The sequence below is a fragment of the Gopherus flavomarginatus genome, chromosome 14 (assembly GCF_025201925.1).
Source record: "Gopherus flavomarginatus isolate rGopFla2 chromosome 14, rGopFla2.mat.asm, whole genome shotgun sequence".
NCBI lineage: Eukaryota > Metazoa > Chordata > Testudines > Testudinidae > Gopherus > Gopherus flavomarginatus.
Genome location: NC_066630.1, coordinates 13,162,295 through 13,189,030, shown reverse-complemented (window position 1 = coordinate 13,189,030; position 26,736 = coordinate 13,162,295). Strand labels below are relative to the sequence as shown.

The window sequence follows — 26,736 nt, the reverse complement described above, 5'->3', positions numbered from 1 at the left end:
CCCTGTTGACTGGAACTGAATAAAACAGAATGTGGGCTTGGATGTTCAAGCCCTCCTACCTCCCAGGTGCTGATTCTGACTCTAGGGAATGATATCAGATATCAGGCTGGAGGGAAGGATATCAGGAGATGCACTGAGTATGCTCAAGGTCCCCCCATTATTCTAGATGAGGTGCAGGTTTTTCCTTGTCTAACAGTAAATCAGGGAAGACCCTTAAAGGGGTCATGTGATCCAAAGTCCTTTCCCTGAGTAAGAGATCTAAAACGGATCCATTCCAGTATAAAGGCATTTCTGAACTAGAAATACCCAAAACATCGAAGCATCCTTGCAGGGGGTTTAACAAGTCAATCAGACAATTTCTAGGTAGCAAATCCTGGTAATTGATCAAGCTTCTTTTTCCTTCTCTTTCTTTCTTTCTTTTTCTTTCTTTTAAAAGAGAGAGGGAGATATTTGTCTCCTTTAGAATATGAGAGTCTGAGTATTTCTGGTAGAAACTTGAAGAATGAAAACAATTTCATTGTCACAGGGTGACTGCTGCCTTTAAGAGGGAGCCAGGTTCAGTGCACCTGTGACTCGTCAGATGACTCCCAACTGAGCTTTAAAAATAGCACCTGGACTGCGTAAAGGAGAGCTACCTGAGAGGAGAATGGAAGAGTCAGGGAGAGGCAGATACCGCTCAGCTGATGGGGTAAATACTTGGTGGGGTGTATAGGGTAGAGGGACCACCGGGTGCCAGTAGTGGGAGAGAAGGGGAGCTGTCTGCCGCTGTCACTCCGAATGGGGAATTTCCCCGTGAAGAAGAGGAAGAGTCCTTGTTGCAGTATGCCTAGGGTCTCAGATTGCCTTATTTTGGCCTGGTCACATGGGTGATGGACAAGTGTCTGTAGGAAGAGAGAACAATAAGAATTTTAAAAATGCTTAGAAAAATGACTCCATCTCAACATGGGTTGTGACTAAAGGTTCCACAGAAGCAAATTCTTCACGAACAGCCAGTTCAGGAACATTATACTGTTGTTGGTTCATTTCAGAGTCCAGTCTCAGTCACAGCTTGGTTACATGTCAGAATTTTAGCATGGATTGTGGCATGTGCTTATGTAATCCTGATTTGTGACCCCCCCCCCGCCATCCCCTCCACCAGCGTGGCTGCACTTTCACCTTTCCCGCTGAAATGATTCTCTAACTAAAAGTGTTAGCAGTTGGATGAGGGCAGAAGAACATATTTCAATCCTAGCTGTAGTGGACCTTCTACTGAAGTTGCGTAAGACGCACCCCTTTTATCATATCCAGTCTTCTCCCTTTCAATAGTTACAAACTCAGGTGTTTTATTGGATGCCTCTGTTGTGGAAACCTCAAAGAATTTGCCTCTTTATGGTTGTTCTAAAAACCACTGAGCTAAAAACCACTGATTTGTCATCAGCTGCTTTTTGTCCAGCTGAAAGGGCCAGACCATCCAGTTTTCTGTATCAGGAGGTGATTAGGCTTTAGAACTGCAAGATAGTGAACCAAGACTTCTCTTAAATGCTTTATCCAGCACACACAATATGAGGGATTGGGGTCTCCATTATCACCTTTTATAAACACATTTGCTGCCCTGATGTACAGGCAAGCATCATAGCATTTGCATCTAGTTCATTTGTAACTGTGTTTGATGGTTCTGGGTCCATGATAGTTGATGCTTGCCGAAGAGTGTGGTTTGCAGATGTGATACATTTGGAAAACTCCTTAGTAACTAACTGTTTAATCACCATATACTTCACTAAAACCATCTTGCTGTTACTAACAGAGAGATCTAATACTCCAGTTCTAAATCGGCAAAATATCAACCGTGTCTTCATTGTTCCATAGTACCTGCATACCCACTATATAAGACCATTGCACAACTGGATGCAGTTAGAGGTCTCTCTCTGCTCATGAGTGGACAATCACTTGCAGTATTGCAGTTGAAATTTGAGGTGCATCTCCTACCATGCCTTGTGGCTCAAACTAAAGCCATATTGAGCCAGACAGTGGAAAAATCAAACCAATTTTAGTTAACCTTAGGAAGAAAATAATAAAATAAAAGGAAGAAATTTCTGATTAATTTTGGGAAATAACATTTTTAGAAGGAATTTCAATTTTATATACATTCATCACCATTTTAAAAAGGCAGCACTTGCCAGCCATTACCATTTAGTAGTATTGAAGCTGAAAGTAACACTTTACACTTACACAGCACTTTTCATGCATAGATTCTCCCTGCAGTTATTTTCCTATTTTTAAAATAAGATACATCCGTGGTAAGATTTGGCAGTTGCTGACTGTTTAATCATTCCTATTGTAGAGGGCAGCGGTTACCAATTATGTTTCTGCACTTGAAAAGTTTAGTCTCCTTTTTCCTCATCCATACCCAAGTAGAGAGGACCAGACTTTCAGTTGCGCTCCTTAGCTGCACCCTAGCACTCTGTGAATGAACTATTTTTTTCAAGTTGCAAACAGAAGGATGCTGAGATCTTGTGGGTGCAGTTAAAATTTCAGCGTATGCTGAAAATTTGCCCCAGAATATTACTGCTCTTTGAATTTTCCTATACTGGAAATTTTCATATACTGCAATTGACATGTTGGACATTTGTTAGGTTGTGTTCACTCATTTTAACCACAAAGGAATCATAGGCACAATTTAATGGTTTTATACATTATATATAAAAATAAAGCTCTTTAATAAATTGTTGCATAGTTAACGCCTGACATCTAATTCACCCCAAAAACTGTGTGGCTATGATTTAAATGAATAATCAGCATTCACATTATGCCAGTATGCTTAAAAGTTCCATAGAAGATTTTTGTGCCAGATACAATTGTTGTCACTGCATATTGTACTTCAGAATTTGAATATATTTTCTTTATAAATCTGTAAATCCCTTTGGCACATATAGAAATACATTCCGTGAATTAGAACTAGTAACAGTTGAACTATTCAATTTGTCTTTTGAGCTTAGAATAGTTTTGGCATTCTGTCAGTGCTACTCAGACATAAAGCAATGTTCCAACCAACATTGTAGATTGAAGAGACATCTAAAAAGGATCCAGATTGACTTAAATATGCAAACAAGTGCATAGCTGAGAAGTTACTGTTGCAGACAGCAGATATCTTACATTTAAATAAGATCAAAGGCTGACTACATTTGAAACGTACGTAGTAAAATTAGGGTGAAACTTTTACATGTGGTGGTATTGTGCTTTACTAAAACCTGGGGACTGGCTGACTGCGTAAATGTTTCCTTTTTTTCTAAGCTCTGCTACACTGTTATTCTGTCTTGGTTGAAAGTGTCAAGCTATGTGACTCCAGCAGCTGCTAATCAGTATTTTTGAAATTAAAAACCTAAACTTGACCCCACCTCAGTGGAAGCAGAGATCACTTGCTCACCAGATCATTTCAATTTCAATTGGTGTATCAGATATAAATATGTGTCTATATGAGGTAAAAATTAATTTGAGTGGACACTTCACTTGTGTGTGCGCACTTGCACTAGAATTTTAAACCAGGATTCAAACTAGGAAGATGCTGATGTCACACTTTCACAATTGCTTTATCTAAAATTCGTTGGCTTGCCACTTGTCTTTGGAGGGTGACCCTGACTCTTCATCAAACTACAGATGTTTTTGGCATCTGAGGCTGTTGGGGCTGTTTTTACCATTCAAGGTACCCAAGTATTGACTTTGGGCATTTTGGCTCAGTCTACATCTAACTTCTTGGCGTTGAAAATAAAGAGAACGAAAAAAGAGACCACTTTTTTTTGAACTTGTTTGTGCTTCCTCTTTAGTACAGCCAAGATCAATGCTGCTCTTGGTGCCAGAAGGATATATGAAACTATCTTTGGTAACATCTCTGGCCAAACTGCAGCACAAGGGGTGATACTGACAGATTTCAAAGTAAGTGCTCCCACCTAGTGCAGGAGTTTTTCAGGTGGTGGTAATATTTAGAGGGTCAGAGAGTAGAGTAAAGCATAGGAGGCCCTCCGAGGAAATCCTGCATGGAGCTTTACTACAGAACTGGGCCCTAATTTATTATATAAATTTGAACTAAAAAAAAAAATCCATCAATTTGTGATATTGTTAATGGTCTATGTTTATGAAATACAAGTGTATAGATTAAATAATAAAATTCCTATTAAATTCTCTAATGAAAGGGGAAACACAAATGCTTAGTAGAAACCCCACCCCATAAAGAAACATCAAGCAATAATAAGTTCTCCGTTCTCCCTGATCATTAAGTCAAAAGCCTGGGTAAATGGATGGGTCTTCCAGCATGCTTAAAAGCTCAAGCTTTGTTGGAGAAGTGCGGAGAGAAAGTTCCATAGTTGCCTCCAGATCCCACATGTCTACATCTCTTGGCTCTTAAGTTGAGCATTTTGCATGACAACATCTCTTGGGGAGGAACACAGCTATAGCCTGTATAGCATGCTTCACTAATCCAGTTTGGAGGTGATAAAGGTCATGGATATTTAATGAAGTCACCTGGCAAAAGAAAAGGTCACAATCTGCTGTTCTGGCAGGTTGGGTGGAGAAGAGAGGGAGAGAGAGAGAGAACCTTTAAACTGACCAAATTTTAATTTAGGAATCACTGAGATAATAAATACAGCACCTAACAATGGCATGATAAGAGAATCGTTTACTGTGTAGAAATACACTTTAGAGGCAGAAACTATGTTCCCGAATAAAGAATCCAATCTATTTCCACAAGATTTAACCAACCATGAGGACCAAACTGGGTATATAAGCATGTAAAATATTTATGATTTAATAAGCATGATTAAAAATATTTTGCTGCAAATGAAGTAGTAAGCATTTTGCAGTTTTATAGTTTAATGGGTAATGAGAATATAAAAACAGTATGTGTGTATTTAATTGATATTTTAACTTTAACAAAACATGAATATCACAAAGGACAGCAGTAACTATTTAGTATATAGTTTAAATATATTTAATCTTTTGTGTAAAGCATCAGACAAGAGACAATCAGAACAGACTGAGACGGAATCATTGGGCAGAAAAGTATGGTTGCTTTACTGGTGATGCAAGAAGGGCCACTCATTTGCCAAATGTCTTAATCCTAGAATCCAAAACCTTATGTTTTACTCTGGCAAGGTTGTATTTCTTCATTAGCTGTTTCCAAGGTGTGCAGGAAATCCCAGAGGATGTCAAAGTATATCAATTTTTATCATAACATGAATTTTTTCAGATCTGAATGGCAGAATGCAGCTGCTTGGGGTTTTTTGAACTCTGTTACAGTTGCACATATCTCTAGGCAAAACAGAGAAAGGAGTTGTCATTGGCAAGTAAAATGTATGAAATGTTTTACTGTTCAAATGATCAACTGTGGTGTTGAAAACATTTCCTAAGGACTTTGCTATTTCCCATGATAGGTGTAAAAAAAAAATGACAAAAGAGGCAGATTACTTCTTTTATAATATACTTTTTCTGCTTTTAAGGGGTGCTTTGTGCGTATAGGTAAAAATCATACCTCTTGAAATACATGCTGAAACAACAAATCATTCCACAATTACTGTAAAAATTAATATTCATTGTGCACTTCTAGCAGGTTTATGCTTAATAAGTGCCTGTAAATGTTTATAGAAAATGAATTACAATCAGGGTTTGATTAAAAAAAATGCACTTGTCCTCTTGAAAGTGGAAAACTGTCCCAGGTGAATGCCTGTAACAACAGAGTAAAGTTTACCAGACTCTGGACACTTTCCTTGCTGCTGCCTGTAGCATTCTGGGCAGCAGAGAGAAAAGCTTCTCCTCCTCCATGCCTGAGGTTGCAGGGATGAAAGACAATAAGGTAGCTTTCTAGTGGTGGAGAGAATCATGACTGCAATAGAATTTGAGGGCAGGAAAAAAAGAGAGGACAAAGCTCCTTTTTCTTCCCAGCAGTCAGAAAGGAGGGAAAACTGCGAAGTTATATGGGTGCTGAGCTCAGACCAGTGTGAAAGTTGGGAGGGGTCACATTAATGTCCACGGAGAGTGGTCAGGTGGGAAGTCTAGTCTTCCTACCCAAACTCCCATGCTCCTGTTTTCAACAGCTAGGAGAGTGAGAAATACTAAAAGTGGTGGGAAGAGACATACTAGCTTGCAGAGGCTTCCATGCAGAATAGTAACATGCATTTTGGGTTTCCTAGCTGTGCCAGGACACAGGAACTGGACCTAAGATAATGTTTTTTCAGGTCACAGTTTGATTTGAAATGCTGCCCGATGTGGGCATATTAGGGCAGAGTGGAGAGTTGATATTGGTTCTGGTTTGTCCCAATACCATAAGTGTATAAGTGTGGCACTTTCTGTGAGAGAGAGTTGTAATTGACGCCAGGTTATAACCCTGGAAAAGAAAGTCCAGTGTGCTGGCTAGTGATGCCTGAATATGAGAAATGTAGTAGACATGACTTCAGTAGAAGAAGGAAGCAAGACATATGATATGCTTGGATGATAAAATCCTTTCTAGTGAAATGGAGCAAACTGATGAAATGTGAGTCATACCTCAGTCTGGAACATCAGTTTATCTGCCTCAGTGCTCTCAAGTACAGAGACTCTTAATCTGAATTTAACAATATGCCCTACTACTAGAAGTTGGTGAACAGAGGTGGAATCCTGGGTGTTGCTTTGGGTTTCTGCAGGAGTCTGGGGAATCAGGGTCTCTGGAGCCAATATGTGGTGACTAAGATGCTCTAAATCAGTTCTTCCATAACTTATTTGAGAAGTTCAGGAGGAGTGGTAGAGGAAGGAAGGTGTATGTCCAGGGACTGAACTGGTCAAAGGAGAACCACGGTATCCACAGTAGTAAGTCAAAACAAAACAAAAAAAAATGGACTCACCTTGACTTTTATTTTTTTAAGTTCCTTCTGTAAACATTTAAAATGACAAAGTGTGTGTGGTGGGGGCAAGGGAATTCCTAAGCCCCAGGATTTCTAATATCACATAGTATGTTTACAGTGTGTAAAATAGCTGAATGTATGAGTCATGACATGTTGACAAATTAAACTCTATCCAAATTCTCTTATTTCAAATCTAACTCCATGTTGTAGTTTAAGGTAAAATCCCACATTTAGATTATTTTTGTAGGAGTTCTGAGGGTGGGATAGATGTGAGAAAAGCCAACCGCGGGGTAACATTGCACATGTTGTATGAATTATTTCCTGATTTTTTTTTAAGGCAGAACCTGCCTTCCTTGTTCAGATGCTAAACTTTTAGTTTTATATGTAGAAGAACAAGCCCCCCACAAAGAGGAGGACTAGGCCTGTCTGGTGGTCTATTGACATCTATCTAACATCTATGCTCTTATATCACCATAGTATCTGAGCACGTTCGCAGATTTTAAAAAAAATAGCCAGCAATATCAGTATTTTTCCCTTCCTTCACAGGAGGAAGGAGTAAGTTACTTGATAAGATTTGCTGGTTTTTTATGTATGTCCATTGTTGTGCGAGAGGACGTACTGGCAGGAGAAAAACAAGACAAAAGGGTGAATTTTACCTTTAGTTGTGAATGCAGTCAGATATTGGTCACTCTTATTTCTTTTTTTTTTTTTTTTTTTTTTTTTAAGAAAGTTCTGGATTTACGGAAGTGCTGAATAATGTGGGGGAGAGGACTGGGCTGTATGGGCCTGTTCAGATGAGGTTTTTGGAGGCAGATGGACAGTTCAGTCCATTTCCGTTCACCCATGCAGCCTCTTGGAGGTGGGGAAGGTGTATTTGCTGATCAACAGTGTCAAACGCTTCGAAGAGGTACAGCAGGATGAGAGTGGATGTATTTCTCCTGTCTGTGGATAAGAGGAGATCATCCATCTGGGCTACAGGTGCTGTCTGTGTATCTTGCCTTGAAGTGAAGCCTGTCTGACAGGCATCTGGAATACAGGAATCTGACAGATGGCATTGGAGACTCTGTTAGTGGAAGCTGTAGGTGTTCTCTACTATCCCACCATGTAAGAAAGACTAATATCAGAGTCACTACTGGTGGCTCAGATTGCCCTCATTATTACCATGACTTCTGTTTGTGTAAATGGGCTGAATTTCAAAAAGACGAGCATTGTTCTAGGCTTAGCTTGCATCTAGGCTAAGCTTATTGTTCCTTGTGGTCCATGAGACTATCTTGGATGTGGGTGAATTTTCTGTGAAATAAGATGCTTTTTCATAGCATGAGGTGCCCAGTTTCTGGGGTTTATTGGAACAAGTCTGGGTTTAAAGTTATGAAACAGAAAAGTTTGTGAAAAGAAAGGGTTGTGACTTTGCTTCTTCTGTAGCAGAGAAGTGACATCTCTCTGCATCCATTTGTGGCTGTGACATAGGTCATAGTTGCTTATGGGACTTAGGGGATATGGCAAAGCCTTTTCTGTTAAATTTCTGTATAATTCCAAACAGTATGAACTTTTCAAATCACTTGAGAAGTGCCCCAGATGGTGTGACATTCTGCTTCATGGGAAGATTTGAGAAGTATTCCCTTTGCATAACACTCTAGTTAACTATTTCATTGTGCTTTAAATGGGAGAACGCCAAAGCCAAAAACTGCATTGACATTTTGGTGTGTTTGTTTAACCTCCTAATGCATGGGCTACATTTGTTGGAAAATATTATTCTTCCATTTGCAAATCTCCAGTAATTAATTCCCTTGAAAGTAGCTACTGCTGCACAGGGCCAGTTCACAAGACTGTTGACAGATCATAGTTTTGCATCATATGCTAACAAATTGATTGTTAAATTCCATAACGAATTGATTTATAGAGATGACTTAATTTCCCTATCTCTTCATTTATTAGCATACTCTGTATATTTTCAAACAGTGCGCAGTTTCTATTTGGATTACTTTATTTCTTCTAATAGTAGATTCAGCATAGCACATACGATCTGAATAACTTGTCCAAGTACAAGAGTTAGTGACTTGTCATGGATATGTGCAGTGCACAAGGCTGGAGATATTTTTAAAGCATTAATAGAAAAAATACCCTTGCTAATTCAGAGTAATTTTTAGTTACCAAATTCTAATTACTCGTCAGAATAGAGAGAGGGTTGTTTTTTTTTTACAATCACAGTACTGCTTGCAGTTAAAACATTACATTCTTGAGTCTGCTATGCTGGCGATGGTAAGAAACATTGTACTGTGGTAGAGCGGCTTATATGCTGGTCCCAATACATACTTAAATTGTAATGGTAGAATGCATTAGCTCAGTTGGTGCAGTGTAAGTCACTAGCTGAAGACATTTTAAGGAGACATAAGGGTAAATGTTTAAAACACTGTATAAGGTTTTAGCTGTCTGGTGCTTATAGAAATGTCAAATAGGAGTCATACAGTTAAAGAGAGCTGCCTCATAATGTCAACACTAGGCATAAACATAACAGAAAATCCTGCCTTGCAGCTGACTTTTTTTGTTGCTATTTACCTGTACCTTTGATGAAGAATAGTAGCAGACTACTTTAAATGCAGAAGATTATTTTATAGGGATCATAACGAAGGCTAATGCAGACCGCCCCAGTTTCTTAATTAACTGGTGAAATCAAGGTCATAGTCCTGCTATCCACTAAAACTATTTCAGTCATAAAGCAAGGGTTTAGTATCAATCAGATGTGTGGCGTGAATTGTCATGTAGCCTGAACATTCAGATACTGCACAATGAGATGTTCAGTGATAAAAAGCACTGCACCTTGGAAACTAGAATCTGCCCTTGGTGGCTGAAATTCATGATCATACAAGGGCTGTTACATGGCTAATGTGAAATAAGTAGGTGATCTTTGTTCAGTTCTTATTGGGTAGGTGTCCACATCACAAAAAACTACCATCACACTTGACACTTATTGGCCCCTTGTTAGCAGTCTCACTAGGGAGACCAGTGACTTAACGGACGTGGATCCTGAATTATCCTCTCAGTTCAAAAGGTGGTCCTTCCAGAACTGAAATGAGGCTTTGTAGCCATCTCTGCTGATGCTGCCCTCTGGGTAAAGAGGACTTCAGTTTCCAGGACTGTAAGTCTTGCATCATTTACAAACACTAAAATTAACTAAAAAAAAAAAAATTAAAAAAAATCTACTACTAACCGTTTAGCTAGGGGATTTGATTAAAGTGTTTCTATTTTTATTATTTGTATATTTTTGTACAGATAAAACTAATTATTGTGATAGAATACTGTAGAGATTCATAATTTTAGAGACTCTCTTGAATCTTAATTACTTTTAGTTAAAAAAAAACTTTTAGTAAAAGATGTTGTTTCAAAAATAAAAACCTCATTTAAAAGAGGCAGGAGTAATTCTCTTTTTATAAAACTCAATTAAATTCCTTTACAATTAAAAATTCACAGTATTTTATAGTTTTATATTCTGGAATCCTGTTTTTAATTAATTGAACTGAAAGGTTTAGGTACAGAGTACATATTTTGCCTCTGGTAGTTACTGTATAATTAGCATTAATGAAGGATATTAAAATGTGGTTACGTAAAATATAGTCCAGGTTCATATGTGGGCTCATTCTGTCTTATTGTGTTCTCTTATATCAGATTGTGTCGTTTTATGCGATGTTCATTTGCCTTATAAATATAAAGTCCAACTGAAAGTAACAATGAAGGATATTATTTTTATTGTCATTGGTGCATTGAGAATTCACAATACAGTGTCTTGTCATAAAGTCATTGCTAAGTACCAACTACAACATTTATATTAATATACCTCACAAACTAGCTTTTTATTTTTGAGGGAAAAAGATGTCTTGTATCTAGGACACTAATTCATAAATTAAGATCATCAGGTAAATATGAAAAAGTGAGATAATGCATATTCACAGTGTAAGCAGAAACTAAATTAAGCACTGTCCCTTGATTTTTGTATGCTGAAGATCTGCAAAAATTAATGAAAGTTGGTTAATCGTGTATCTATGATAAATGTACATGAGACTGACCCTTGCCCCTTGTCCCCAGCAGGTGTATACTAGAAAGGCAGTGTATATGTGGAGATGTTTAACAGACCATCCACTGCATTAAATAGAGGTTTGGGGTGCCTGACGAGGAGAGGCATGGACGTGGCCAGTGAATCCATGGTTAGATAGCTGGAAGGGACAGTAGCCTTTATAAGGGAAGCACAATAAGCATGGGCAGAACTACAACCTATGTGTTGGAGTAGTGGTGCTCCTGAGCAGTTTTGTGGGTGCTCTACACCCTGGGGAGGGGGCCCCTTCATTCTGACACTGATGGAACTCCTCTGTGTCATGTCAGCCCACTTGCAGTTAGTGGCAAATGACAGGATTTGATTTACTGTCTTTTTGTAATTCTAGATGGTTAAAAGTGCCTTATGTAAATCAAACCTACAATTATGAAAGAACTGCATGAAGATCAATAATTCTTAATATTTAAGTACTCAGTGTTTCCTGTTTAGTTTTTATTTGTACATTTCAATGGATTTTTTGCACATCTCTTTTGTGACCTGCTTTCCTGTCTTTCACTTAGTCAGGATGTGTGTGCACACCTGAGGGCAGCATTTGACCTATAATATAGATCTACATATTTCAAGATGAGGGAACTTTGAGCCAATAGCAGACACACACTGGTGACATACTGTGGTTTCCACTGTTTACAAACTGCAGCACAATTCTAAATCAGTATTATACTCTTGTCTAAAAAGATGTGTATATCTTATTTGCAAATGAATTCTTCCAGAAGCTTCACGTAAACTTTCTGAGGTGATACTGAGTCATCTAACACTTCATGAGATGCATTCTCTGAAGGTTTGTGACTTTGTATTCCTTATGGCAAGCACCACATGCACCCTCATTTTTTTGTGATTGCAAAATAAACTGAGACAAAAATGAATACTGGCATTTCATATGAGTGTTGTGCAGTTGCAATTCAGGTGCGGGGCTAATTGTGCCTACAAAAGGAAGATTGCCCTTACGAAAATATGGTCTTATGTTTCTGTTTAGGTTCTCTGGGTTGGTCATCCTTTGTTCCTTCCATCCATTCCTACTGTGTAGAGTAGGATTGCACAGGTGAAACACAGGCAGACTTTGACCCAGGATGCTTGAACAGAAACATAGAGCCACATTTTCAAAAATGCAGCCGCCCTTTCACATAGAATAGCCACAATTTATTTTGCAAGTGTAAAATGTGGGAGCAAAAGAAAGCAGAAGCCCCGCCCATTAGAAAATGTACTTCATAAGGCTTGCACGTTTTTCAATATTTTCCTCTAAAGGTTTCTGTGAAGCTTCTTCAAGAATGAACCTAAAGATAAAAATATGGGACTGTTGACAACTGATCAGACATCATTACATTACTATTTTAGAACTGTGATATAGTGAACTGTTTCCGGGTTTCTTGGTGAAATTTATTTTTAACTAAAGGTTTTTATCTGTCTTCCTATCTGTCTAATCTCATTGATGATAACATTCTCGGTATTGTCATATTAAACTGATGTCTGTCACCCCTTTTTTTAATTTCCCAAAAAGTCTTTTAGATAATTAGGTTATTATTGAAGATGGGATTTTCAACAGTGCTTAAAAGGTGCTTAGTGCCTAATTACCTTAGGCTTCTTTGGAATTCCAAGTCTTAATTTTTGACATTTCTCATAGGATTGTCTCTGTAGAACCCCAATACTGGGATGCATGGGCCCTGCTGCTGCAGCCTTGGAACCATCTAGAAAAGTGGTGATCATTGGCTTGTGCACTTGTCCTCTCATGGTACTTAGGATGGCTGTGGGCCATGCTTCCCTATCATCAGGCAGTGGTTACTTGAAACAGAAGACAAATGAACCAATCTTCTCTTTCCCTATACTTGCACTTTGTTCTGTTTTAAATTATACACTTCTGGTTTGGTTAGCTGTTTGTAAAAATTAGAGCTTTTTAGCGTGACTTTGCCTATTTGGGAGTTAAATACGTGACATGGCTGACAGATACTAAGTTGGGTTTTAAAAGGTGTCAGGTCTGCAGTACTTAAGTGTCCATAATGTCTGTACATGAAGGTGACTTGCATGGAGATTGATCAGCTTGTGTAATCTTTACTCCTTGGGCACATTAAGACCAAGAATATGGGGTAAAATTCCTATGGTTAGAGGAATTATGTTTCGCAGATTCAGCCTGTCAAATTTGAGCCTATTCACTGCTTTGGAGGTTTAACGACATCTGGAGTAGAATATCTGGAGGATCTGTCTAATATATCTGTGCATGTCAGCCATCCATCTAGTATCCACTATTTTTCTGACCATTCTAAACCCTGTGTTGATGGTGGACCTGGAGATGTAAAGTGTTTGAGCTCCAGTTGTTCAGTTATCTTTGTTTTTGTTTTGTTTTCCCAGTGGAAGTTCTGAAATGATGATAAGATGGCGTAAATCACGATAACAATACATTTAATTACATCTAATTCTTTATACTTTTTTATTTACTTGATTTGATTTAATTTTTTAATGTCAGCATGTCTTGTTGATTATTCAGGCCACTCCATATGCTGATCTGCAATGCTGCTGTTTTTGCTGCTCCATGGTCCTTGACAGAAGATGACCTAGAGGCCACCTTCCAGGTGAATCACCTGGGGCATTTTTACCTTGTCCAACTGCTTGAAGACATTCTACGCCGCTCATCTCCAGCAAGAGTTGTGATGGTTTCATCAGAATCACACAGGTTGGTTAAAATCACAATACGTTCTTGATTTAGTTCTGATTGGCCCTTTCTGCAATCCTTGGGATGAAACCACCACACTAGAAATACCGAACTTTAAAATAAAAATACCAGTCCTATAGTGCTTACTCTTGTTTGAGCAATCCTTTTGAAAGTCAGTAGGATTACTCATAAACAGGATCTGTCCCTGAGATTCTATGTGCATACAAGTTTCATAATACTGCATAGGTCGGTCTTGGTCACTCTTTGTATGAATGCAGATTTTTCACTGCACTTCAGGCCACTCATTGAGTTTGCTAGGAGATGGAATAATAATTGATTAAATCTGAATGGCATGACCTTTATTGATTTGTCATTCAACAACTTCAACATCTTACCAAGAAGAATGTGCAGTTATTCTAGCAGGAGAAACAATGCAATTAAAGACTGCTAGATGAAATCCAATTGTTTTATAATGAGAAATTAGGGAATTCAGTGCAGACATTAGCTGTATAATTGTAGGAAGGGAAGTTTGTTAGTTAGTCTATATTAGAAATCTGGCTGTGCCTCTTTTGGTTAAATTTTCGATTAAGATATCAGATGGCACTTCTCTCCGATTACCTTTAGGAGTCCAATTTTTTGCAAAAAGCACAGTATGAAATTTCAGACATGTTTGCAGTATTTTAGAATGTTTTTAATAACTGAAGAGAGAAGTTTTTAAAAAGACAAAACAATTACTACCTGCAGTAGATTATGGCCCAGATTTTAAAGGTAGTTAGGCATTGCTGCACTTAGCATTGCAACAGCTAACCGATTTAGACTCCTAAATCCCTCTTTCAAAAGTGATCTAGGCAATAAGGAGTCTAAATCCCACCTACTGTCAATGGTATTTTAGTGCAGTAGTGGAAATACCTTTTAAAAATCTGGGCCTCAGGGCCCAATTCTGAATTCTTTCTGTATCCAAAGCACATGATGGCTTCAGATTTAGTTCAGAATGTGCAGGGATTGCAGGATTATTAGGCCCATCATGGCCTGCTTTAAAACATTATTGTTGATTTCTATTTCACTTTTTTGCATGATGTGGAAGAGATTTAGCAAAGCAAGAGGGAAAATGTGCAACTACTTTTATTTATTTATTTCTGCACTGTTTTAAGAGACCCAGAATGAAGCTTATTTTTTTAATCATGTTTCCATAGAATGTAACCCTGGGGACCTGGTAGAGAGAGACCAGCCAAGGGTCAGACTGAAATCTTTATCACTTCCAAACAGAGGGGCTTATGGTATAAATGACACACTGAAGATAGATTTACTTTTACCATTTTAAATTTATGACGGTGAAATCAAAGGAAGCAGTAGAAAATGCCAGTAATAATCCTCCCTGGTGTTAAGACATGAAACATCTAGTAATTAGGTGGTAACAAAATCTGGACATCCTTATCTTTGCAAATCACACCAGGTTTGTGAAAGCAAGTTGCAGAGTCCTGTTAGGAGTGAGGGAGGCTACTGTGTGGCAGGCAAGATAGCTTTAGAAATAAATCTGCCAACTCCAATCACTTGCCAGATGTGGAGGGCACAATGGGATATGTATAAATGAGCTGTTATTTAATGGCAGATTATGTTGAATTGTCAGCTGCTTGTTTCCCTTTGTAAGTTTGTATCTCAAATAGTATTTTAAATGACATCTTTGGTTTGTTCCCCCTCTCCCCCTTAAGTGCTGTGTGGAACTAGAGCTCATATCTTTACACAGATTTATCTTTGTTTTGAAAAATAAGATTATTTTAAAGTACTCATTGCTCACTGAATGAGATGAGCCAAGTTTTAGGGAAACCTAGGAAAAAATAAGTCACTATGCACGTCAGAATATAATTACTAATCCAACCTATTGCTTTTCTGTTTTAGGGGTTCATTTCTTTTGTCTTAGATCATATTTAAACATTTAAAATAATTGTTAAATGGCTGTCTTTTCTAGCTGTTCAGTGACAATAAGCTGATGCAGAGAGCTAGTTTAGAGAGCAGGTCTTAATACTAGGAGTACTTTCCAACTTACTTGAGAACTCTGAGCCTTAAACCATGTTGTAAAACAGCAGTGTTGGTATCTAGTTACTACCATAAACCTTGGCTGAATCTTTTTGTTGGAATCAAGACTCCCTGTTAGGGGGAAAAGAAAGTCCTATGTTTGCAGAAATTATTATGCTAGACTGCTCTGAGGCAAAACATTTATTTGCCTCTCTGGTCCTTTGCTCTATTTTATTTACTTATCTGAATTCAGTGCAAATGAATTGAGTAAAAAGTCATTTTATAAGTAGTTCAAGTGCATCATACAAAAACAAGAATAAGTAAATTGACTTTCCTCCTATCTTTATTTCTGTATAGTTAATTTGATTGTCCAACAGAGTGAATGGAGCTGCCAATTTAAGACTGACTCACAGGACTGGGCTGAAAATGTGTTGCTACATTACTATTGTGTTGATGACCGACAGAAAACGCTATGTGTATCACTTCGGTGATTTAGACAGCTACTAAGGGCTTGATTAGCAAAGTCTGCCACCCTTATTCATGTTGAGTAATAATTTACTTCTGGATTAGTCCCACTGATTTCAGAGTTGTGCCCTAAATAAATGTGAAAATCGTGAAAGAGGCATTTTATTACCTGAGATCAAATGAGGGACTGATTCTGAAAAGGACAAGGCATTGTCAGCTCCTATTGACTTTGGAACCTTGCAGGCTTTTTGTCTGTGTATTTTACAGTTTTTGCCCCGATATAAGTTTAAAAAACCCCAAACACAAACAAACCAGTCGATTGCTTAATTTGGAGTGTATAATGCAAAATCAGGAAAAGCATTTTAAAATATATTTTTTATAATGTACACCACAATTATGTTTGTCCCTCATTTCCCCAGCTGATTCTGAAAGCTCTCCATATTGAAGTGAGTTTGCTAGCCCTCCCATACGCCCCCCGCCTTAAAGTAGCACTCTTGTGTGGAGCATTGTTTTGCTACTATCAGTGATATTTGTTTCTCAGTACTAATGCATACTGGTAATTTAATAAGCCAAAAATGTAAGGATGGATAGAGAACTATCTAGAAAATAACTTTTTTTCATGCAAGTGTCTTTTGTACATTCACTACTTTGTTATTATTAAAAAAGAAAGAAAGAAACAAACAGCTGGTGTTTAATGACTCTGTCAGACCCAATTAAAAAACATCAACTAGTTACTTTGATTTGTGTTCAGTCATGTCATGGGTATACTTAAAAACATTATAGTCTGCCAGAACTCATTTTGGCCTTGTTTACATTTATCTTTTAAACATATAAGACTATTGATGGCAAGTTACCAAAGTTATAACCACTTTATAATCATCAATGTTTAATCTAAAAAGAGTCTAAGAGGCAGTAAGAGTCATCTGTACTTATTTGGACACTTAAACTAAAATATGCAGTACTTGAGCATTAGATTGATATAATCTAGGAAAAAATGGTTAAGAATTAATACTGTATTACTCTGCTTTGAAAAGCAGAAATCTTTTATTCGAAATGACTTAAATGTATGTTAATCATGTGAGTCTTCACAAACAAAACTAAAAAGCTGATTTTGTTCCTGTTGCAAAAGAATGTAGTTCATATAGTATAAACTATGGCTTTTAAATAACCTTTCTGTTTGCATGGATTTAACGGGTTATCTTTTGCTTCTGATCTGAATTTATTTAATACTTTTACTCCCATAAAACATGAAGTTATTTTTGAGGACCAAGAGCAATTTCTATTAGATTTCAAGAAACTGCTAAGCAAATTGTGTGTTGGTTACGATCCAAATTCTGCTGTCATTTGCAGCAGCACAACCTTTGTGACTTCCAAGGAGTTGTGTGATTTTAAATGAGAGCAGAATTTGGCCCAGAATGTCTAAAGCACATCTACTGTTTTTTAGATTTTCAGAAATTAAAAATTCTTCAGGAAAGCTTGACTTCAGCCTGCTTTCTCCATCTAAGAAAGAGTTCTGGGCTATGGTGGCCTACAACCGTTCCAAGCTTTGCAATATATTGTTCTCCAATGAGCTAAACCGCCACCTTTCTCCCCACGGGGTGACTTCTAATGCAGTGCATCCTGGAAATATGATCTACTCATCCATTCATCGCAACTGGTGGGTGTATACCCTGCTGTTTACCTTGGCTCGGCCTTTCACCAAATCCATGGTAAGTGAATGCCTTGCAGCATTTTACACATCTTCAGTTTTTAAATCATGGGAGTGGAGTTATAAAAATCCAGATGTACATATTTGCTTTAACCTTTTGCCTCTTATAAATGCAAGCACGGTTTTAATGGTGATCATGCTATCAAACCTGTGAGCTATAGTAAAGGGTCCTAAAACCATTTCAGATGAACTTTCTATGTATTACTTTACATTGACAATGTTGGAATTCCTGATTTCTGTTGCCCTGTTATTGGGTAGCTGCACATATTAGGGATGGAATGCTGTGGGGTTAGTGATGTGCTTCAACACACATTTAAATAATTTTAAAAGTTGTTTTGAATTTTCAATTAAGTGCATGCTCAGGTACATTTGGTATGTAAATAGATGAATATGGAGGTATTGTGATTAGAGAACCTTGCTAATGACATCACTGATGGCTGAGGGAAAAGTTTTCAGTGTAAACTCTTCTTTTTCAGAGGCTTATAGCTTCCTGGTGAATATCATCTTCCTTATCCTTATTCTTAATCCAATGGTAGTGTTTGCCTTGGTGTTTTTTTTGTTTTTGTTTTTTTTTTAAACCAGGAGTGTGTGAGGAGATGCGGGAGTGTGTGTGTGTGTGTGTGTGTGTGTGTGTGTGCTGGTGGTTGTTTGATTTGTTGACTTATATATCCTGGCTAGTATACAAATTATATATTTATTTTTATAAAAAGATTATAACAGTGATTTAGCCTAAACTAGCCTATAACGTAATCCTGTTCACTTATACTAAATATCCCATAACACTTTGAACTTGCTGAAGTAAGCATTTGGCACAAGCAGATAGTAAACCTGTCAAAATCAAGATACAGTCATTCTATGGGTACGTCAGTGATCGATCTATCGGGGATCGATTTATCACGTCTACACTAGTAGTAATTGATCCCTAATCACTCTATCGACTCTGGAATTCGACCATGGCGAGAGGTGGAAGCGGAACTGACGTGGGATTGGCGGCCGTCAATCTCGTGATGCGAGGACACAAAGTAAGTGATTCTAAGTCTATATAAGATACATCGACTTCAGCTACTCTATTCTTGTAGCTGAAGTTGCATATCTTAGATCAATTCCTCCCCCTGCCCCTCAGTGTAGACCAGGCCTATGTCTTAGTACAAGCTACGGAAGTACCTTAATGGATCAGTACCTGGAATTCTAGTGTCCAAAACAAACATAAGGAAGAAACAGAACAACTAGTTAGGTAACTGGAATATACCAATGGGTTGGTTTCCATTCGTGTAAAGAAATGTGTAACTTGTAAAATCACACTTGCATAAGGTGAATGTGATGTCACTGCATGGTACTGCTCTTTGTAGACTTATATCATATAGCTTCTTTTTCGTGTACCATATTAATAAACCTGTCAGACATTGGTTATTTGGTCTCTTCAATGTATTTCATAATGAACCAAAGTGTGGTCAAGACATTTACTATACAGTTTATCAACAGGTAGAAGCCATTTTTTAACTATCTGAGCATGGAAAATGTACTGACTGTTAAGATGTTTTCAGACACTTCTTTTTGTGTTGGGATAACCCCCAAACTTGCCTGAATTTAAAACATACCACTCTATGGAGAGAAGCCCCTTAGATTCATCCGAAGAAATTTGTTGAGAGATAAAGTTGTAAGTACCCAATGCATGGGGCGTGTCCGGGGTTTGCCATTTGAGGAGCTAGATTGCCAATATAGTAATCTCAGGTTCCTCCTGTCCCCAAAAGTCACCGATGTATCACTTTAGAGAACAGTGTCAGCAGCCTTTGTACATATTTTCAGACAAACTGTATTACAAAGGGATTAATAGTTACAATATTTCAGTAGCCCCCCCCCCAGATTGATGAGTTAGCTAACAGAACTTCATGGTTTGAAAGGATTATAAGTAATGCATTAAAAATGGGTCTACCTACTGTTTGATTCCCTACAATGGGCCCTTTCCAATGCACACTGAGGTCTATGGGAGTCTTGCCATTGACTCTAATGAACACTCGATTGGGTCTGTTACGCAAAGAAAGTTAACTAGGCCTTTCGTGCCTACCACTGACATTCTTGTTTATTAAGAGATTGCCGTGCCGTCAAATAGGCTTTGCTGAAAATTGCCTGCTTTTGAACCTTATTGACTGTCTCTCATCACTTGCTCATTGAGAGGGAATGATATTCCCAAAGGGGAAAAAATGGCTCCATCCTGTTTGAGACCAAGCATTTGGGATGTAGAAAGAAGGTATCTATACCCATACTGAGTCGAGCCTATCTTGGTGGTAGTTCAGCCCCATCTCGGGTGCTTTCACAATGGACGCAGTGATGGATGCCAGTGGTTGTGAGGTTGCACAAATCGTTGTCTCTCTGAGCCAGGGAAAGAGAGAAAATCCAATTATTTTAATTTGAAAAGAAGCAGGGAAGGAGAAGACAGGAGTCGGGTATCATCCTTGAATAGCTCCATCAATAACATTGCCCCCAATAGCTTGTCAGATTAATGGCTGAGTCACATGCTGAATCTGTGTAATTATGTACAATCCATAGTTCATAGTTTGTTGCATATGTGTAACATCTCAAGTGGTTAGCACAGTGAGGTCCTGATCCTGACAGGGGCCTTTTGGTGCTATTACAATAGAAATAGTTAAAAAGAATCAAGCTTCTCATTTTATTTCACAAAACAAGGTTTAGTAGAGAAGCACTGAGAATGGTGGGTAACATAAGGTAGGTCTCAAAGGCCCAACTTTTTGGAAAGCTAGTCTTTAAATTTTCATTTCTAGTGTATTCACAATAATTTGCTAAACTGGTTACTGCTAATTACTGAGAGCTTTTCATTTTCACTTTTCTCACATTTATTTTTATGATAATGTCTTAATGGCATTTTAAAATTGTTTACTTACATTACACTCCTTATAAATTATACCAGCATACCAGCTGGTCAGATGTTTCATTTTGATCCAAATAGTGGACAAAGGTCTATCTTGTGTGTTTTAAAAAATGCCTTTTTTTAATGGGTAAGTTCATAAAGGTGGTGGTGCTTCATCTGAATGTGAGAGTATATGTTTCCTTCAGAGATGAATGTTGCCGCATACTGTATATCTCCATTCTTGGGAGAGGTCATGCGGCCTCTTGCGTGTGGCAATGAGAATACTCTGCATGACAGAATTTAGTACAAGGAAACATTGCCTATAGGCCTTAGTTTTAGCTGATTCCCTGAAGCATTGAAGAGAAGTGTTCTAATATAAACCTTTTTATTTGCTGTTACTTGCTGTGACTGTAGTGACTTTAGTTACAGTAATTAGGGCACTCTTCATGGAGTCAGGCTATTTTAAGTGCCTGTTTTAAGGAATAGTGTTACAGATGTCTAACTATACTACTGAATACTCTTAAGTAACTTTCTTAAACTTAATCTCTCTTTGCAATCTTAGGCTTTTGCACATATACCATTTTAATTATTGCTGTAACTGGATTATCATACTGAAAGTAATGCAACTCCACCCCATCCAAGCCTCTTTTATGGCTGCCTACAGTGGAGTAATGTGTGATATATTGTATCAATTCTGGTCATAGTGATTCACAGGAAGTTTGCAGGTGTTCTGCCGCTGAAACTTGTTAACATGGTGATTCCAACAGATGTTTATACTATTTAAACTAGTAAAAATTTAACTTGGATTCTCCCCCCTCACTTTTCCCAAACCAAAACATATTGAAATTAGTTAAAATGGATGTCCATACTTCCTTTTTTTTATGGCAGATAGTAATAGCAGCAGCAGCTCTGTCCTGTTCTATTTATATAGTCCTTTTGTTATTGTAGCAAGCAGAAGCCATAATCAGGACCAGGTCCCTATTTTACTTGACATTATACAATCATATAGTAAAAAGTAGGCCTTGCCTTGGAGAGCTTACCATCTACTTCAAGACAAACTGCAACAAGTGGATGTTACGAACAAATGGAAGTATTGGAGGGATTCTGAAGGTAACAGTGGTAGGAAATACATGGTTACATAGACTAGGTATGTGCCCAGCTGGCTTGATCTGTCTTTAAAAAATAAATTATAAAGCAAAAATATACACAAGATTATTAAGTTGACTTTAAAATGACATGGCTAAATAGTCTCTCGTGTTTTTAATTAATCTAAATCTGTCATTCAAAACCCCTTCTGACTTCTTGCTAGACACTTGTATAATTAAAATTCAATACATTTATCATAAGATTTAAACTTTGATACAGAATATATTAACTAGTGTCACTGCATATGATCTTGTCAGTGTACAGTGGCATATAAAAATAGAAGGAGAGTGCTATTATCACACTTTTGCTATAGTCTTACATAGAATCAAATATTTTTGTTGGCTGGTAATAGAGAAAAAAGAATATCATATGTTAAGGTTTCAAGAGCTTAACAGATGTTTCAGTGAACTACATTTTCAAATTCTTTTACATTAAAAAGGGAATAGAATTTGTAGAAGTTCTGAGATGATTGGGTTACATTTCCTGTTGCAATGCAAAGCCAGCCATTGTAGTAGAGTTTTAACAGATGTGCTACTCCCTTTCTAATGGATGGGAATAAAACACTGGTCTGTTGCAGAGTTATAAATTATAGCTAGAAAAGCACAAGATGTCAATGTCTTAACCTCAGCTAGCCATAGCAGGATAATTCTGCCCTTGAATAACCTGCCACACAGAGATTTATAGTTTCAAATTTTTTAAATTTCTAAGAGGTCAATAGATATACAGCCTATGTTTTTTCTTGAAAAATATTAACATTTTAGAATGGGGGTTTCACTATTAAATTATGTGCTTTGGAGAAATATAAGGAGTGTATTTTAGTTACAACCACATCTCAGATCTTCTAGACATCAGAAGTGTAGTTGAGGCATCAAATGTTTTGGTTTCATGTCTGATACTACTTCAGGGATTTCATTTAAATACTAAATGTTTAGTTTATTAGATAATTTTGTTTAAAGAATTTAAAATTTCTATTTGTGTTGATTAGTTGGCACTCTTGCCCAAAGTTAAAAGGTCCTGGGTTCAAATGTCAGATAATGATTTGAACTTAATTCTAAAGCCAACACTGTAATGCCGTTCTAGGGATGAGAGGATTCTGCACCTTCAGGGTATACCTACACTGCAGTTAAAGCCCAAGGTTTGAACTCAGGCTCAAGCCTACCCCTCCTTCTGTCTACACACAAACCAGGTTCCAAGCCTGAATCAAACTGGAAGTCAGGGTTCAAGATCTATTGCTTTGCGTGTAGATGCAGCCCCACTGGACTCGTACTATGAGGGTCTGCCAAAAAGTATTCCACAATCCCATGGGCTGATATTTTGTCCTTTGGACAGTTAAATTTTTCCACACTGCACCATGAGCTAAGGCTTAGAGCAGCTAAATTTGGAAGAGCGCTAGGAAGTCTGGGATATTGGTGTTCGGACTCGGGTCCACATAATGCAATGTAGACTCTGGAGCCCCAGGTTGGGACCCAGGGTTCAACAATTGCTAACCTGGGGTTACAAATGAATGTAGATGTTCATGTCCTAGGTTAACAAACCCACCGTCTGCTAACTCAAGTTCCACTAACTCTGGGTTACATTGCAGTGTAGGCATACCCTTAATGATGCCATGTTTTGTCCTAAGACAAGCCAAGATCCACTTGTACATGCCGTTGATAGAAACCCCCTAAAGCTTTAAATGTTTCCATAGCTTCTTTTAAAGAATCTGGGATGATAATTATATTCTGTTCAACGTTCCCTCTTAAAATAAATAGATGTTATTGTTCAAAGTTCTGTGCGACAGTTGTTAATTTCATGATGGCTGCCATGAATTCAGTTAGGCCCAAATTCTGCGCTCAAATATGGATATAAAATCTCAAGACAAGTCAGTACATGAGGAAGGTGTTTGTCAGGCTAGTATTTAGCCACTAGTATAGCTCATGACTGAAAAGCACATTGTGGTGTCTTTGAGTATGAAGAACAGTACGTAATTCCTTTTGAAAAGAACACTACACCTTAGAGTCTGACCTTAGCATTATTTCCTGCTGAGTCCTTAGTTTGAGAACATGATCTTAGAGGGGAAAAGAAGTAAAGCTGGACTGAGGACGTATGAGGGATTAGCTCTGACGTAAAGTTGCATGGTGTGTGGTTCCTTTTGAAGAGAACACATAGGAGTTTGTATTTTTTTTTCATAATTATATAAAAAGTAAACAGGAACAAAACGTTGATCTGCAGATTCCAGCTCACAAGCTGACATGGTGGTGGCGGCTGTATTTCTACTCATAGGATGACTTTTGTCTAGTTGTAACCCTTAGTAAATGCAAATGCATCTGTTTACCTGCCTGCATAATTGTAATAGCTACCCAGCACACAGGGTAGATGGAACCTGTAGAACTCAAACTGTGGAGTGGAAGGAAAGAAGGCTAGTGCAGCGGAGTGTTCTGATTTGAGAGTACTGGGGTGAGGAAGGAGGCAGGGATCCGAGGTGGATCATCTCTCAAGTATAGAGATACGATTTCTCTCTCCATTTAAAATTTCTGGACACTACTGATAAACCAAAGTACAATTTAAGTTAAAGAAAAGCTATGTGTATCTGACTTCTATTTTTTAAATATACAATAGAGAAACTTACTGAAAATTGGGGTTTAAATACCAATGCATTTCCTGCTGACTTTAATGGGAAAAGAGTTACTCACTGGCCTGATTTTTTTTTTTATTTGTTGGATGATTTATACATACTCCTTGTGTGTTAGAAAGAAGATGGCATGGTCTGTGCAGTAGTCTCAAATGTCTACAGTCTGTGAAAAAAATAAAACTTGAAGTGCTAGTTTTAAAATAATATTTAATATGTATGCTTAATTTTTTAGTTAATTGCGTGAATTAACTGTGATTAATCGTCTGCCCTAATTAGGATATGCTTATGTGCCCATTAGGATGTGCCATTGCCACTCTATTCTCTAGTCTATGGTGAAAATCCTCATATACCATATATCTTTGCAGAAGAAGATAAAACCAGAAAGAATGTAAGACATGGGAAGTGTTGTGTTAGTCAAAGATGTGTCCACTCCTGCAAATAGCAGATGCTGTGTGCATACCCACAGGACACAGTTCTAAGGGAATCTGGAACACAGACCAAAAATGTGCTAAACACAAAAGGTTACAGGAGTGTAATTGTCAATAAAGCAAAGGGAAGGGGTGGTCATTCTTTTGATGAAAGGTCACCTCTTAAAACCAAATAAAGCCAAGTGACTCCAACAATCTCAAAAAGCAGCAAGGAATCCTGTGGCACCTTATAGACTAACAGACGTTTTGGAGCATGAGCTTTCGTGGGTGTATACCCACTTCCTCAGATGCATGCTTCCTCATGCTCCAAAACGTCTGTTAGTCTATAAGGTGCCACAGGATTCCTTGCTGCTTTTACAGATCCAGACTAACACGGCTACCCTCTGATACTTGACAACAATCTCAAGGCTATCTTGGTGCTCAGCCTCCCAGATACAGCCAACTCTTTCAGACTAGAAATGGGTTAATACTCTGCACGCATAAAGAGACTTAGTCACTCCCAGGTCAAGCCTGAACAGGGGGTACTGCTGGGTTTTACTGAAAAATTTGTATATGAAATATTCCGTTGTCTCCCAACCAACCAGATTGGGAGAGTCAGACCATCTCACCCAAATTTTAAACTCTTGCTGTTTTGGGTGAGATGGTTTACTTGCAATCCAGTCCACTGAAATAAAACTTAACTAGTCACATCCCTCCTTCCCTTCAAAAATAGTGGAATCAATATTTTCACTAAACACAAGAATAAGACAGCCAAATAACAGGTTATTACTGAAATGTCACTTATCAAAATGACACTATCCCATATATTAAAGCTTACTTTAGCAATAGTTAGGGGCAGGATGGCCCAGTCTTGGGTAGCATCTCTTTATATCTGCTCCATGGTTCAAGGACAGAGCCTATCTGGTCAGACACTCGGTTATTAAACAGGTTTTGCCTAATCACATAGCTCTGATACTTTGCACTCTTCCTCTGAAGACCAGTGGCACCTCAACTACCCTTAATGGGCAGAGAAGTGGGCAGACAAATGTATTACGTAAACACACGGGTTGCCATCTATTTCTTTACAGTATTGTCTTTGTAAGTAGATAATGTTGCAGTAGTGTTCTCTATGTTCTTTACACTTACTATAGAGAATACCTAAGGAATACTGGGTGAAATTCTGACCTCATTAAAGTCCAGGGGAGTTTTTCCCACCCATTCTCCTCTCCCCACCTTTCTGACTGGTACAAAATATGTTCTGTTCTATTAAAATTTGTTCTCTTATTTTATCACAGTGTACCACTGCCAGGGCTGTAGTTAGAAACAACTTAGCTCAGTTTTTGCATACATGAAAAGGGAAATAATAAAATATTTCTTCTGTGTAGCTTATGTTAAATCAGGATTCATCAACAAGGGATTCTCAGCAGGCAGTGAGACACTTAGCTGGAGCATGTGAAATGCCTGAAAAAAGGTGGGAATTACAATGCAAGGAAAACATGCACTGCAAACCTTTTGATTTATTTATGGCATATGTTAGTTGTACTAACCAGTGGAAAAAAATAAATATACATGCTTGGTTCTTCCAGAGCTTTCTAGGCAAATAAATAGTAGATTTTGTTTATCAATAGTTTATCATGAAATTCAGCAATGAGGTCATCTTTTATAAATAGACAGGCAACCCTGAATGCTCAGAAGCCCTTTTTGGAGATTATTCTTAAGATTATTTTTTTCTTCAGTTATTTTTGGATGAATTAATTTGGTGCTTATGAAACTGAGTGGTTGTTAGCACAGGAAAGAGGCAGCCACCACCTAAAGCAGTGCTGCGATACTTCCAGGTACCTTCCAAAAGTACCTCACTCTAAACTGTTAGCACCTCAACCATCCGCTTCTCTTGATTGAGCCTCCATCAGATACTGCCAATCATGCTAA

At 37.9% G+C, this 26,736-nt stretch overlaps 1 protein-coding gene across 15 annotated transcripts in view; it reads left to right on the top strand.

Moving 5' to 3' along the window:
• Positions 1–26,736, top strand: part of WWOX (WW domain containing oxidoreductase) — a 696,419-nt gene that overhangs the window by 183,137 nt on the left and 486,546 nt on the right. For all 15 annotated transcript variants that reach the window (XR_007769336.1, XR_007769335.1, XM_050922872.1 and 12 more), the window contains exons 7-8: positions 13,427–13,612; positions 17,514–17,778. Coding sequence is in view for 13 of the 15 variants with exons in the window: in XM_050922872.1 (XP_050778829.1) it covers positions 13,427–13,612; positions 17,514–17,778 (451 nt within the window). In the remaining 2 variants the exon portion in view is untranslated. The remainder of the gene's footprint in view (positions 1–13,426; positions 13,613–17,513; positions 17,779–26,736) is intronic.